General features: G+C 36.4%; 1 protein-coding gene across 1 annotated transcript; it reads right to left on the bottom strand.

Moving 5' to 3' along the window:
* Positions 1–9,626: 9,626 nt before the first annotated feature.
* On the bottom strand, positions 9,627–11,712 carry LOC145005464 (ylmG homolog protein 2, chloroplastic-like). Its single transcript, XM_078964549.1, has 3 exons — positions 11,230–11,712; positions 10,240–10,439; positions 9,627–9,969 (listed from the first exon to the last, which is right to left on the bottom strand). Exons 1-3 carry the CDS (start codon positions 11,596–11,598, stop codon positions 9,696–9,698), a joined length of 843 nt encoding a protein of 280 aa, XP_078820675.1. The 5' UTR covers positions 11,599–11,712; the 3' UTR covers positions 9,627–9,695.
* Positions 11,713–16,689: the final 4,977 nt, after the last annotated feature.

Genomic DNA, 16,689 nt, shown 5'->3' with positions numbered 1-16,689 from the left:
ACAAGGACACTGACAATAAATTAAGGTGAAATAAGTGGAATTCCTTTAGTTTGTCGACGTATCTTAGGATAATCACCATGATATATAAAGATTCATGACATTCTTGGAAGGCAACATAGATCAAGATCCGAGATCCACATCTTACGGCTAAACCATTGATTTTTGACATTAATTGACCAAATAGAATAGAGAGTTTTTGACAGATATCCAATCATATTGCACAATCCAACTTATAGCCTCAAAACCTTTTTATGAAAACTTAAAAACCTCAGTTAAATCTTACATATCTACATTGTAATCCTTTTTGCCATACTTTGAATGCCTAATTCTAATATCCTAAAACATGATAAATGTCAAATAGTACAGATAGAACACAAATGTATAGTAAAATAAGAATATTGTATACTAAAAAGATCAACTACTTTTTAATACATGTGTATAAGATTTATGCCCTCATCAAAATATTGATAACCAGTGTAGATGCATCTTTACACTAGTGTTTGAATTTAAAATTCATCAATTACATATAAATATTCATAGTTGATGAATCTCAACATTTGTATGAATTTTAAATTCATCAACTACATATAAATCCTCATAACCATGTCAAAACTATCCTAACTTGAAAGAAGAAGAGTATTTGGTAAACACATGCCACAAACTATTTATAAATATTTATAGCTTCACTTTGTAACTGGGTTTTAAAGAACATATGATGTTTAATAACACATCGTTCTGCACTTCCTGTTTCAATTGATCAATTTTTCTTAGTGTGATGAATAAAATATTATGTTGGTCTTTTTTTCATAAAAATTGGTAGAAGCAATTTTTTTTTTTGGATTGGCATTTCATCAAACTCCTCGTGGTCATCCCCTATTGAAGAGCACTAGAGCACTGGTCCAGATTTTCAATCCTTCTTTCTTCCATAGCAGTTGACCCGAAATTTATCGTCACTTGCTTAAACTTAGGGTTAATTCTCAAAAATTACCGTCATAAGTTAAGAATTTAAGAATGAGTCCCAAGTTTTAGCCAGTGAAGAAAAAAGGATGGCTATGGATATTCAGAAACATACCAAAGAAAAAAGATATGTATCGATAAGCAGATTCGCTGACCACTGAGTGAAATCTGTAAGATTACTCATCCTTAGTGAGAGTGATTGTAATAATGTTTATTTTCCTTTGTTGTTTTCATTAACCAAGGAGAATTCTGCATTTCTACTTCTCATGGTCAACCCTTTCTACTTGTCGACAAATCAAATTTCATTTAAATACAACCAAAGGGCTCTAAGATTTTATTTCTAACGAAGAAGCTATCGTTTTATTGAACATTAAAGTACTTTTTTTTTGGCACTTGAGAAAAGCTGGTAACCTCAAAGGGACACAAGCCAAAACTATAAGGGTTAAAATACAAAATGGTGTTAGCTTGGTCTACTTCGTAATTAACAACATCTCAAGGGGTATTCTTGAACACTTGTAATTTCCCCAGAGCAGTTCAAACTTTAGAGTCCAACGAATCTCTCTCTCTCTCTCTCTCTCTCTCTCTCTCTCTCTCTCTCTCTCTCTCTCTCTCTCTCTCAAACACAGTGTTCATCAATGGCGACGAGTCTATGCATCATCTTCTGCATTCTCTTCATATCTTCATCATCTGCTCTTGATGAGAGTAAGTTCACCCTCTCTCTATGTTGCAAATTAGAATTATCTCCACTGTATTGCTTGCGGATAAATCCCTAAATTTACTGTAGGAGATGACTTAGATTTGATATTGTTTATGAACTTTACCTTTCCTATTTGCTTATTTCAAGGGCATGATCTAATTTAGAACCTCCAATTATTGGGATTTCATTGTTCCCAATCCGATTTCTCTGTTCTTGTGGTTAATTACGAAGAATTGCAATGTAGTTAGTAAATTCGAAGATTGAACCAATTCTTTTACGGATCTGATTTCTAAATCCCCGCTTAGTTTCGAACTTTACTTCATCTTTTTCTCGTTCTTCTTCTTGTTCTTGTTCTTTTTTCAATGTAGTACGATTAGTGTACATTACATTTAAGATCTGAAATACTAACAAACTGAATTCAACCAAGAGAAAAAAGTGCACTACCTAACATTTAAGATCTCATCGGAATAATTGGAATCATCTTGTTCCAAAATCGCCGAAATTAATACTCTTTTTCACATTCATCTAGATCACTAAATTTCTTACCTTTTATCTTCTATACTTTAAGAAATATATACATTAATTCAAAATGAGCATAGAAGTTGTATTTCTCGTTAACAGAAAACGTCACTAAAAACCCAGTCGACGAGCTAGTAGCCATAGTGAACATAAACAGAACATCCCACAAATCATCCTCCCTCACCAACAACCCCGACCTCGCATGCATAGCTCTCCAATACATCAAAGCCTACCAAGGAAAATGCGATGAAGTCGGTGGGCCCGACGCCAAAAAACCCGCCGAATCCGAATTCCCCGATACCTTCGCCCCCACCTGCGAAGTCGAAGTGGCCACACTCGCCCCCATCACACTCGCCCCCATCACAGGCCGTGTGCTCGGGTGCCAATCAAAATACATCAAACCCGATAAAGCGTTCACACAAATACTAACGATGAAGAGCACAAGTTTGAATATAATCTACAACACCACCCACACCGAGATTGGGGCGGCAGTCAGCGGCTCATATGGCGGTGGTCCGTATTTCTGGTGTCTTCTTTTTAGTAGCGGGAAATCGAATAGTAGCTTTGTGTTGGAAAGGGGTGAGGCTAAGATTACTAGGCCTGGTGTCTTTAGTGGTGCTAATGATGAGTGTAGTGGTGTGAATGGTTTGTCGGAAAATTTGAGTTTTTTGATGATTTTTGTTGGTGTTTTCGTTGCGGGATGTTATACAATTTTGGTATGAGTTTTCTTGAGTATTAAGTTTTGTTTTTTTTTGAAATTCCTTTGTATCTGTTCATTTATACGAGCTTAAAGATGTATTTGTACTAGTGTTGTTAGGTTGTGTATGTTATACTGGAGAAACGTTATTTGATTGAATGAAACTGTAGAAGCTTTTTACGTATGTTTTTTGTTGATAAGATGAGGAAGGATGTTACGTCTTTTACTCACGCAAGTATCTATCATCATGTCCGCTTTTTAGGAGAGGAAAAAGTTAAAAGTTTATCTTATTATTAGTGGTAAAAATCTAAGCCCAATGCACATTATGTTAATATAATCAACTTGTTAGGTTGTATGTTTGTCCATGTCTATTTTTCGTAACAGACTAGATGAGAATTTATAAGGAGGCATCAAATTCAAATCTAAGCATTAACTTCCTTAATTGATATTTATATTTTCTCATGTTGAACATGAGATTGGTTGTTGGGACACTTAAATGTAATGTTTCAGTTATATTATGATAAATAGTTTTAGATTATAAAATTGTTATAAGATAACGCCTCAAAAGTTTACAATTAATAACATGCCGAACTTTCCTTCTCAATTTGTATAGATCTTATTAAGTGTTTTGATACAAAATCATAAATTAAAGAATCTTTCATGTTGAACATGAGATTGGTTGGACCCTCTTTAATGTCACGTTGCAATTATTAAATGATAAATAATTTTAGATTTTAAAATTATTGTAAGATAATACGTGAAGTTCACAATTAGTAACATGTTGGTGTTCCTTCTCAATTTGTATAGTTTGGTAGAGGTGATTAATAGTTTTAATACAAAAACATAAATTAAAGAATTTTGCATGTTGAATGTGAGATTGGTTATTGGGATACTTAAAGAGTTGTTTCTTTTTTGTTTAGATCTTAAGTGGTGTATGGATAAATGGATTAATGGATAATGATGTTTCTACTCTAATTTCAATAAAATACCAAATGGATGGAGAGAAAATGCCATATTGATTTTATTCATAACACTGTATTAATCTGCACTCAAAAGAATAACATAAAATGAATATTTACATAAGAAAGTTAGGGCTAGGGTCACCTCAACCCTATAAGAACTAATAATAATATTACCCCCTTCCAACTAAAATAAAGGATAACATATATTTACATAAGAATGTTAGGGCTAGGGTCAGCTCAACCCTATAAAAACTAATAATAATATTATCCCTTTCCAACGTAAATAAAAAATAACATAAAAGGAATATTTACATAAGAAAACTAAGGCTAGGGTGAGCTCAAAACTTTAAGAACTAATAATAATATTAGCTCCTTTCAACATAAATAAAGTATAACATAAAAGGAATATTTACATAAGAAAGTTAGGGCTAGGGTGAGCTTAACCCTATAAGAACTAATAATAATATTACCCCCTTCTAACGTAAATAAAGAATAACATAAAAGAAATATTTACATAAGAAAGATAAGGCTAGGGTCAGCTCAACCCTATAAGAACTAGAAATAATATTACCCCTTTCCAACGTAAATAGGGAAATAAATAAGAAAAATCGTCACTTCCCCTCAAATTGGATTTGGATATCAATCATATCCAACTTGCTCTTCGTATTTTCAAATTTATTATTTGGAAGGGCATTGATGAAAACATTAACAACTTGAAAATCTGATGAAACATTCAACAACTCTGAAATTCGAGATTCTAAATAAAGTGGCGACCAATTCCCACATATTTGGTTATTGGCGAATTTAGAACCAAAAACCACGCAGTTTCTTATTTATATAACATTGAAACTGTAACATCTCATTTAAAATATAATAATTAAATAATAAACCCGAAACCCCGAGAAGCAATTATTATTATTATTATTATTATTATTATTATTATTATTATTATTATTATTATATGTTATTATAGTCCAAAATCAAATAATAATTATCGGAATGTTAGTTTTGGGGGTTAAAGAATAAATATCAGACTTAATTTGAAAGGATCTTGGATGGCTGGGGTTAAAAGGGTAAATTATGTGCCTAAGTTGAAAATAATTGGTCATGGAGGGGCCATATGGTAAGTATTCAGATTTGATATGTAATGATTTTCAGAAGGGAGGGTTTAGATTGTAAATTAAAGACTTAATTTGAGAAGAATAATGGAGGGATTGAAATTGTCAATATGGGCCAATGTTTGAGAGGGAGTGGGACTTATAACTAGGACTGTAAACGAACCAAATGAACACGAACAATGTCTTGTTCAGGTTCATTCGTTTAAGTTAGCCGAACAACAAACGAACACGAATAGATAAACGAACGAGATATTCTTGTTCATGTTCGTTCGTTTATCAAATTACCTTGTTCATGTTCGTTCGTTTATGTTCGTGAACATGCTAAACGAACATAAACGAACAAACATACACGAACAAAGATAAAAAAAAAAACACAATTGAACATAAACGAACATATAATATAGCAATATTATCAAAAATATATATATATATATATATATATATATATATATATATATATATATATATATATATAAATGAATATAAATAAACTTAAACAAACGAACATCAACGAACGTAAACAAACATCATAAACGAACATTCACGAACATAAATGAACGAACGAGACCATTGTTCATGTTCGTTCATTTAACTTAACGAACGATAACTTTTGTTCGTGTTCGTTCATTTATTAAATAAACGAACATAAACGAACTTCCCGCCGAACAGTTCACGAACGGTTCGCCGAACGTTCAGTTCATTTACAGCCCTACTTATAACCTGTCACCTCCTCGTCCTAACCCTAAACCTAGCAACACACATCCAGCCGCCATCTTCTTCTCCCTTGTCCAGCCGCATCTCCCTTCGACTCCTTCCTGTTCCGATCAACCAAATGTCGACGGAGGACCTTGCTGATGGCAAGCACATCTCGTTCCACTGTTCCATTGCCGAATACAACCACACAACGTGGGTGTAGCTGTTGTTGGTGTTAATCCAAACTTAGTCAATCACATAATTATCCTTAGGGGTATTTTAGTCCTTCTTGTAGAGTTTGAATTAGTAAAGGCCATGTAGGCCACGTTTATTTTGCAGATATTTAGTATAGTTTAGATAGGTTTAGTTGGCTCATGTTTTATTGCTTTGACTAGGTAGAAGTTGTTCCCTTTAAAAGTGGAGTAGGAAGCTAGGTCGTGTATATATATTGTATGTTATGATACTGTATAAGAAGCAAGAGTTTAGAAAGATGTAGCCTACATATGTTTTGGGTTTGTTCACAGGGGCATGTTCCAACAACTGGTATCAGAGCTAACTAGGGAGGTAGGTTCTGATGGAACCTGTGGTGAATGGTTGTTGTCTATAGATATGTTTTTTTATGAAGATGTTGATGTGTTTGGGGAGGAAACCGAAGGGAAAAAGAAAGCAACTGAAGAGTGTGCGCTGCAATTGGTGATGATGTTTGAACCAGAAGAAACCAATAAAGATGATGAACCAGGTGGTGAATCCTGCGTCAGTGAAGGTTTATACCGGTGATGTTGTTCGATGAAGAAAATGCATTTGATGTCTTTGTGTGATGGTAGAGGATCGATGTCAGGCTAAACATAATAGAGGATGGGCTATTTTGTGAACCACAACTCCACAAGAGTTAGTGAGAGACGAACAAAGCTCTGTGTGAGCCTAGTTCAAAACCAAAAAATATGTGTGATTAAACTTGCTTCTGTGTGATGAATGAAAGAGTGTTGGAGATCAATCTATGAGAGTTTAAGGGTTTGAAAGAAAGTTGTGTGCAGAATCCAAGTTCTAGGTGAACCAAGAAGAAAGCAACATGTGTGGTGAAGCTAAACTGTGTGGTAAAGCAAGTCATCATGAAAAAGTGGATATGTGTGATCAGAAGACGAGAACAATGTTGATCTGTGTGATCAGAAGATGGGAACAATGTTCACCTGCAAGTATGTGTGGGTGGGTTGAAGGAAAGAAAAAAAAAAAAGAGGATCAAACTAGACTGATGCTTGGCTATGATGTATTCCAGTTCTGCTGTGACATTAAAGGCTCACAGTGGTGTCGAATATTGAAGGTCTGGCTATGGTGTTTTGATCCCGGAGATGGCAGCAGACGGCTGTTGAGGAAGAAAACAAGCAGGATGAGAGGAATGAAAGCAGACAGCAAGTTTGATCACTCTAATTTGGTGGAAGAATGAAAGAAAGAAGCATGACTGAATGAGAAGCTTCAAGACTGGGTGGCAACTAGACCAAAGACCACCGAATACCGAAGGAGGTAAACAAGACCGATGGTTTACCTTAGAAAGAGAGACTGAGAGAAAGAGCGAAGTTTGATAGGAATAGTTTGGATTAAGGGGGAGAATGTTGGTGTTAATCCAAACTTAGTTAATAACCTAATTATCCTTAGGGGTATTTTAGTCCTTCTTGTAGAGTTTGAATTAGTAAAGGCCACGTAGGCCACGTTTATTTTGCAGATATTTAGTATAGTTTAGATAGGTTTAGTTGGCTCATGTTTTATTGCTTTGACTAGGTAGAAGTTGTTCCCTTTAAAAGTGGAGTGGGAAGCTAGGTCGTGTATATATATATTGTATGTTATGATACTGAATAAGAAGCAATAGTTTAGAAAGATGTAGCCTACGTATGTTTTGGGTTTGTTCACAGGGGCATGTTCCAACAGTTGTTGTCGTTTGTTGAGTGTCGTCATCTATGCTGGAATCTGGAGACCGACGACGTGGTTGTATCGCTGCAACCTTCTTTCTTCTCTTCTTACTATTAACCGTCGTGGTTACCGCTAACGTTGTTGATGTCGTCACCGTGTCCGAAAAAGACGTGAGGTGTTTCGCTGCCAGTCGCGTTTGTGTGTGCTTCAGCCCGTGTGACGCAAGCATGTGAGTGGGTTGTGGTTGTTGTTCGACTGTGAAGACTCGCTTGGCCAGAGAAGCCTCGTGAAGAGCCACCATGGCGGCCGACCATGGTGGTTGCCGCCGTTAACCGATGCTACTACCGCCAAGCTCAGCCACTGCCACCGCCGCCGTGCGCCTCTAGGTGGGTGGCTGGGTCTATTTCCCAATCAGAAGTGTATTGGGTGTGTTTCCATTGCTAAGGTGTTATGTGTGGGTGTATGTTTATTAGTGTATGTGGTTATATTAGTATGTGTGTGTTATTTGGATTGTGTTGTGTAATCATGTCGGAATAATCAATAGAAAAACTTGTAACCACCACCGTGAGGTGGTGGCAACCGCCACCGATCGCCGTGTCGGGTGGCGGTGTGCTTTGATTGCATTTGGACCTCGCTTGGGGGATGTTTGCACAATGTGGGATCAATGAAACCCTAATGGGCCCAAAGAAAACCGAGTGGTCCCAATGGAACCCTAATGGGCCCAATAAGGCCCAATGTGACCTAAAACCCAACCAATAGACTAATGGGCTAATATTGGGTTGGAAAACTTTAATTAGAGTTTGGAAAACCCTAATCGCATAAGACCCTAATTTTGAGAATTAATCGGGACACACACAAGATTATTTAATAAATTGAAATACTAAATAATAATCATTGACAAAATTAACCTAAAAGCAATATTGGACTTAATGGATTAAGTCATTAGTAGATTAAGTCTTTAATGGGTTAAGTAAGAAACACTTAACTGTAACGACCCGAAAATCAAGGGTAAAAATTTCTTTTTTAATATAACCCAAAATAGATATCATTTATTCCAAACATTTCAAATCATCATTAAAATCATTAAGTAATACAATTACATTACATAATATTTAAAGAGTAAAGGAAACGCTAGAAAATAAGGAACTAGTTGTGCTAACAGTTAACCATGATCCTAATTAAAGAAAAGATGCTACGGACGTGATTAATGGGTAATGGAAAGTAATTTTTCACAAAACTAGATTATGCTCTTATAGGAAACATTACGTATATCGTCTGATCAACCGATCACATAATCAACATGAAGAAAGTAAATCATAAATTAATGTTACCGAATAAGGAACGTGGTGCCCAAACTTGAATATTGGATCTCACTTACAAAGTCTATCTAGAAGTAAGAACGCATGAACATGATCAAACATCATAATATCATAATATGCACCAATCATACATATACCCATACTTTTTTTTGGGGGGGTTTTGATAGGCATACAAAAAGCTTATTTTTATATGTAGCTTGACAAACAAAATCAGTTGAGTTTCACAAGGTACACTAATATGCTTTCAAAAAGAAAATGATTCTAACCCTAAAAATCCCTACACTTCAAAACAAAAGTAAGAACTAGTAGCAACGCTATGATCCCACCAGAAGAACCTCCAACTCTATATATCCAATAAGGATCAAACGTAGTAAGACTCTGATCCAAATAACACGAAAACCCCACAACGGTTATCAAAACAAAGAAAACTAGAAAGGCATAAGTGGAAATACCGATTAAAGGTTCATCTTCAAGCTCCAATTCTTCAAGAGTCTGTGATTTCTTGTCAACAAATAGTGGTGACAAGAAATGTTGAGAAAAACTAGTAATCAAATTTCAGAATTATTCGATTGTTGTAAAATTTAGTTATGGTATTGTTTGCACTTTGCACTAAACTTAAAACATTTTGAACAATTGTATTATAATTAAATTTACCCTGATTTAAATTATTTCAATAAATCTATGTCACGTGTCCATAAAAAGAGTACAAACTTTCACAAAAATAAGACGAACTTGAAAGCTAAGCGTTAAAACATAATAAAAGGAGAAAAAAAATGTATTTAGATTAAAAAACCATATGAGTAAACTTCACAACAACATATAAATATAATGTTACAAATTACACTCTGAGCCCTTTGACTTATCTGCATTAAACTTTTTCAACCATTTCTTTTGTGAATTTGTAAGATGAGATGTTGAAGTAAGAAAAGATGGATGTTTCTCAGATGATGAGCCTCTTTGAGATGGAAGTTCAGCAGGAAGTGCTGAAGCTGTGCTTGTTAAGGCGTTTAGCACAAGAAATGCAAGAATGGGAGAAAGATCCAAAGTCCCTCCAAGTGGTGGAATAACCCCGCGAAAAATATTTAAATATGGATCGCATAAAGTGCTGTAAAAATAAAAATATAAAACCAACATTAACAATTTTTTAAATTTCTAGTGCAATAATGTAGTAATGTTACTATAACTTGGTGGATTTTCATTTTTTCAAAGTATAATAATATTGTGAGAAAAAATTGGAAGTACAATGCTACAATTGGGTAGATTTTTTCGAAGTGTAACGCTTTAATAAAAAAACAAAAGTAGAATGTTGTAATAGAGAGAAATGAAAGTATGTTGCAATTTCTTGTATTTGGTTTTTTTTTTTTTATAATAATACCTGAGGGGGTTCACAATGACTTGAGGAGTGTTTGGAAACCAGGTAAGAACTAGCCGAGCAACCAACAATGAGTTGTAAATATTTAAAAAATTTAAAATACCATTTGATACCACGAGCCCCGCCAATGAATCTCCAGGAAGAATCGCGGCAAAATTGTGATTCGAGAGATTGTTTGATTTCATGTGGCTTCTAAAATTAATCTGAAAGTATAATACACACAAAAGGTGAAGTACATGTGATTCGTTGTATTTAGCCCTAAAATTTGTTGAGAAAATGATGACACATTGGAGAATTAGAAGGAAAAGATAAATGAGGGTGAACAAGTTAAGGATTAAGACTTAATAGATAAAGTCTCCTTTCTTTGATTTTATCTGTTAAGTCGTTCTTTCTGCAAAGTCTTCTGACATCTGACTGAAACCATGTTGTCATTCTTACTCAGTCAGCAATATTTTTTAGCCGATTGGGTAAGAGCTAAGAGGTGAAATTTTAGCGAAACAAACGGTAAGACTGCTGACTGAGTCAGAGGTTACCTCTCACTGACCGGTAAGAGGCAACACAAACAGCTCCTAACTCATATATAGTTATCAGATTAAGTCATGTATTCCTTTTTAAGGTCTTTAAGTCAAAAAGTAACATCTTAATGTATATAAACAAGCAAGGAAGAAATTAACATCGCCAAAAATTTGTCTCTAATTTTCTACGATTGGAAACACGTAATTCCTCTCTACCAAGGTAAACTATGCCCTTTTGGTGAAATGTAAATGCTTCAAACGTTAATTGTAAAAAAAAAAAAAAAAAAAGAACAGAGTATAATCAAATTAACCACGAATATGAATATGAACTCGAATGAATTAAGAATAGGTCTATTAGTTGCGAAGCAAAAACACCCTGAATTGTATTTAGCAAATTGTAGAACAGCGGCATTGGTTACGAAGAAACGAATTACAAGCATTAGTTATAGAAGCCTAAAGGGTAAAAATATTAAAATACCTGGCAGAATTTGTGGTATTGAGAGGCGGCAGAATGCAATTTGGTGAAAAGGGGATTGTTGGAAGCAAAATGATGAAGATCACGGAGACATTTATCAATGGAGTTATGGAAATTACGAACGAAACTATCGGGTGATGCAGTGACTATTTTTTGGAGATTAAGAATGGGGTTTGTGTTGGGATGAAGTTGGGTGGTGATGAGAGATGTGGATTTGAAGAACACGAGTGAAGAGGGGCTGAGAATGGAGAGAGGGAGATCTAATTTCGTGAATTTCCCGTTGGATTTACTAGTGTCGGTAGATTTGGTGGTGGATTTATCGTCATGACATGGATTTTTGGTTCTTGAAGAAGATGAAGATGATGAATGCATTGTTTTGAGAATGGAAGGGGTTGAGAGGAGGAAGACGAGATGGGATTTGGTAACGAGTGGATTTGGTAACGAGTGGATTCACGCTTTCTTGTGAATGTGCAAACTGAAGTATCGCAGTTTAGTATAATTGTTTAATTTTATTATAGATATTTGGAGTAATAAATCTAACATGTATAATCTTAAGCAGGCCAACAAACTTTCGTATATTGGTTTAAATGGTTCATCGTGATTATTTTTTTGCATTTGAGGGGCACGTACTTGTGTTTTACCATTTGAAAATATCATTTTACCCATTTTAACAGGAATTTCTGCTTAGTCACTTGCCAAGTAAGCTGGTTAGTGAATACATATAACCTGGTGAGTCAGCACATACTCACAAATGATTCAACTCGACGACACACTTGCAAGAATAGGGTCAACCATCCACATCTCTTTAACCCTTTCTTCTTAACCTATACATACATGTTTTTTTTTTTCTAATGACCTTTTTTTCTTCGTGCGAATATGCACATGGAGTATTTGAATCATGGCTTCATCCACGCTGAGAAAATTTATAGGCACAAAGACCATCAAGTGAAACACATGATAAGGGTTTTAATTTTGCTCACAGGGTGGAGGAGCTCCGGCCAGTGTACGCTTCTACCATATCAACTCTTCCTTCTCCTAAATCAGGATATGTTGTTGTTAATTCAATGGAAATGTTTTCGATGATCCTATTGGTGCTTGATTTAACTCCATCGATGTCCCCAACGACGTCTCCAATGTGGCAGAACAAGGTGAATCATGTGACGCCGCCGATGATGCAACTTCTGGGGAGTAGGTTGAAGATGGATCCGGTTATGGGTTTGATTCGTCGACGGTAGTTGCTCAGGAAGTCATTGACACCGGTCAATCCCCCAACAAACCTCTACTTTTTCCGAATAGGGTTCGCCGTGGACAACGTACATTGACACTGGAATGCCATCCTTTCGCTCTGATTACTTTGTAAGTGAAAGAATCGGTGAATCCGATCTTAAGCCTTCTAAAATCTCTATACCTTCTCCATAATTTCTCTTTCTGATTCTGAAATCTCCATGTGACATCACATTCGTTTGGATTTGAGGTGTTGACTGGTGTTTGTTAGTCGAGAAACACTATTGATTTGAAGTGTTTTAGGTTGAATTTATTGATAGCTATCAAAACTCCCTTATCAGAACAGTTTATTAACCTTGTATCATCGCAATCACTAGAGCTCAAGCTCATATTCGTATCATTGCAAGAAACAACGACAAAAGCGAACCCCAACAGGGTGTTTCCTCTTCTTCTCATAGTCAATACCCCTCGGCTTGGCCTGAAATTCACGAACCTGCACTAAAAATCGCCACACTTCCGCTACCACTCTTTAGTCAGGTTCTCTCCATGGGCCAGTAACGTCGGTGATTAACCCAATCGCAGTCACCACAATTACAAATTGGGTTGAGGGAGATAGTGAAATCTGGAGCGCGAGATGTGGAGAAGGTAACGAGAGTACTAATTTGCTCCAAGGTAGGATGACCCAAATAAAAACTAGGGTAAACATTATCACACCCACGTGGCAATGACCAGGACTTCTTTAATCCAGGTGGCAATGACGTGGAATTGCTAAAGTGCAAGGTAGGATGGGTGTCATCGGGTGACCCCTTCAAATTTTTTTTTAAAAAAAAGACCTTTTAAAACATAAAAATACAAGTACATGCCCCTCAAATGCAAAAAATATTCACGAGGGACCATTTAAACGAATGTACTAAAGTTTGTTGGGCTACAATGACAATAACCCTAATCTTAAAACCCATGAAAACTATGAATATTTTGAAGGGAAATTAAATAATAATATCCATATTATATAAATATGGTTGTTTTTTTAAAACATAAATGTTAGAAGGATTGTCATGATAACACTCCTAGCATTTTGTTATATCATTATTTTTTACTGTCAACTCCTTTTTTATCACTAGCACTGTCACAGAAGAAAATATTGTTCCTCATCATATCCAACATTTAGGAGGAGAATGTTGAATCAAGAAATATTGATTATGATGATGTGGTATTTTTGATAAAGAAGTTTGGAAAAATAGATAGAGAGGTTGAGTTGTCTATATTGAAGGTGAAGAACCTTTGATATATCTATATATTTTAGTGTGAGCATTTGTAACATTTGGTATCGCATTGCTTCCTTATTCAAGGTCGTGACCCAATTATCAGTTGTCATGAGGCTTAGGGCATTGGGGAAGAAAGGATTTGGCAATCTTTGGATGTAGATGTTATGGTTTTAGTGATCCAAGAGTTTGATTGTGTTTCAGAGCCCAAGGGTATAATCGTAATTTGGGAAGTTCGGGTCTTCATGAATTTTGGGTTATTGTTCGGGAGGTTTTAAGGCGGGGTGATTTGTTAGAAGTGTAGGGCTTCTTGTCACCTTTTCATGGATATAAAGTTCGTCGGAAACGGACTTAGAACGAAGAAGTTAGTGCCAAGTGAAGTTAGGGTTTTAGAGGTTCAATGAGTACGTGGGGCGTACTCATTATGAACGTGGGGCGCAAAGGGTTGACTGGTTGCGGATGGTCTTAGAGTACGTTAGGCGTACTAAGAGGTACGCAGGGTGTACTCCCTTTAGAGAAAAACCCTAATTTTGGGGTTCCTACCCTATATAAACATTATTATGGCCTTCCTTGGGGTCTTTTAAGTCGGCCTTCATCTCCTTTCATCTACCTTGAAACCCTAGATGCCTTAAGTGAGTCTTGGAGCTTGAAAGAGTGTTTGTGGTGGCTTGTGCAAAAGAAGGAGAAAGTTAAAGACTCACTATCTTGAAAGGAGCTTAGAGATCCAAAAGTTACATCATTATTTTGTGATCTTAAAGGTATAAAGTCTCTATCTTGCTCACTCTTCGGTTAGACCTTCTTTGGGGTTTGTTCTTAGTCATTTTAGCCTCTTTTGGTGGTTCTTGTGAGTTATAGTGGTTTTAGAGGATTGGTCTTCTAGATCTGGACGTCTTAGGTGCCCTAAAGGCATAAAAATGTGATCTTTATGGTTTATTTGGACCCATGCATGTGTTAAGACCTTTCATTAAGCTCTTTTGAGCTATAGAGTCCCATTAAGCCATGTATGCAAGTAAAATTGCCAACTTTACGTAATAAGTCATCTATGGGAATCAAATTTGAGAGTTTGGAGCAAGGACTTAAGTGATTAAGTGCTTAATGGAGGAGATTAGGGTTTAGGGGAGTACCTTGGACGTACCCATCTGGTACGCTGCGCATACTGGCCCCAAAGGGTGTACGTTGGGTGTACTAGCTGAGTACGCGGGTCGTACTCGGCATGTTTGTCCTTTCTTGTTTTGTTTACCTTTCTAGGCATTTGATCTTTGACCAGAAGTGGACTAGGGTAGACCATTAGATCTTTTGGGCCTTCTTGGGATAGATCCATGGTGGATTTGGGCCTAATTTGGATATTTGGGTCTTATTGGGCCTTGTGGTGTCATTTCAGATTTAGGTTATCGTTTGGCCTTGAATTGCTTGGGGTTTGTTGGACGAGCTGTGAATATGTGTTTTGGATTAGGAATAAGTTATTGGGCTTTAGGGTAAGGCCCATGTAAGGGTTGGGCCCATTTTGGAAAATTGGGCCATAAGTGGACTTTGGATGACTTTTGGTTTGTGGGCCTTTTATGGGGAGTTTGGGCCTTAGTCTTGGACCAAAATAGGTGAAGGGTAAAATGATCTTTTACCCCATTTATGGATTATTGAATTTGGTTTGGAACCCAATTATTAATGGGGTGTTATTTGTTTAACACCACGTGGATTCTATCGGATCTACAGTCGGAGATATTTTTGTGGGATCAGCTGTTGAGGTGAGTTTCCTCACTGGTTTTAGCGGGTCTAAGGCACCAAGGCCGACCCTAGTTTGGTTATGTTATTATATTTGTTGTTTGTGTGATACTTGTATGTGCTTACATATGTATTTTATTGGGTGGGGCCTATAATTCGAGTGTGGGCGGGGTCCGTATCTCATTAGGCGGGGCCTGTTATTCGAGTGTGGGTGGGGCATGTATCTCATTATTATTCGAGTGTGGGTGGGGCCCGTTACATTATATGTATGGTATGTGGTATTTTGTGGAACTCACTAAGCTTTGTGTTTTATGGTTTCAGGTACTTCCGGTTCGAAAGGGAAGGGCCCGGTTTGATCGTAGCACATACACCCGTGTTTTTCCGCAATTCGTGATTTTGGGATTTTACTCTGATAGTTGTTTTACTTTGAAATACATTTAAATGTTTGAATAAGATAAATGAATGCATGGTTGAATACATATTAAAAAGGAAATTTTACCATATGATTTTCAGGACGTTACAAGTTGGTATCAGAGTCTTGGTTTGAGGGATTCGGGCATACTCTTGGGTATGCTTAGACTCAAATTGAGGATTTGGTGAAAATTTCCGTAAAATAAATGTTTTATCAAAAAGGATTTCTAATCAAAGAAATGGGTGTGATGCGTGCAATCGGCGAACTCAAGTAAGTGGTTCCCAGAATACCAATACATGTTTATTATGATATATGATATGATTGTGAGAATTGCATGCTAGATTAGTGCTAAGGATCTGCTCAGTATAATATGATAGGAGAGATGCCTTCGTATGTCTGATTGTATGATGAGACAGCCCGGAACCACTACCTTGTATAATTAGTTAATTCAATCAACGTTAAACTTGTTTTGTTGACCTTTTGTAATGTTTAAGGGTTCATGTAAGTGTTCTAAGCTTGAGTATGACCAAGTTTGGGTTTAGGAATGAGCCGGCAAGCCATAAAGTGACAAAATCAGACCATACACACCTTTAGGAGGAGTGTACGGCCGTACATATGGGTGTGCAACTGCACACTCACCTCTTGGCCGCATAGTCACTTTTTGACAGCACCCTTACCCCTATATAAAGGGTAGCCCCCTTTCCTTTCATTCCTTTAACACCTTGGCAGCACGCTACACTATTCTCTCAAGTTTCTCCAACTTTGAACCCTCCAAAGCTTCAAGAACGTAATTACTTCATCCTCTAACTTGCAAACCATGAAAGACCACTCTATATAAGCCTTAAG

The sequence above is a fragment of the Lactuca saligna genome, chromosome 7 (genome assembly GCF_052625555.1).
Source record: "Lactuca saligna cultivar CGN05327 chromosome 7, ASM5262555v1, whole genome shotgun sequence".
In the NCBI taxonomy this organism is placed as follows: domain Eukaryota; kingdom Viridiplantae; phylum Streptophyta; class Magnoliopsida; order Asterales; family Asteraceae; genus Lactuca; species Lactuca saligna.
The sequence above is the reverse complement of the archived record's forward strand: the minus strand, read 5'-3'. Positions and strand labels throughout refer to the sequence as shown.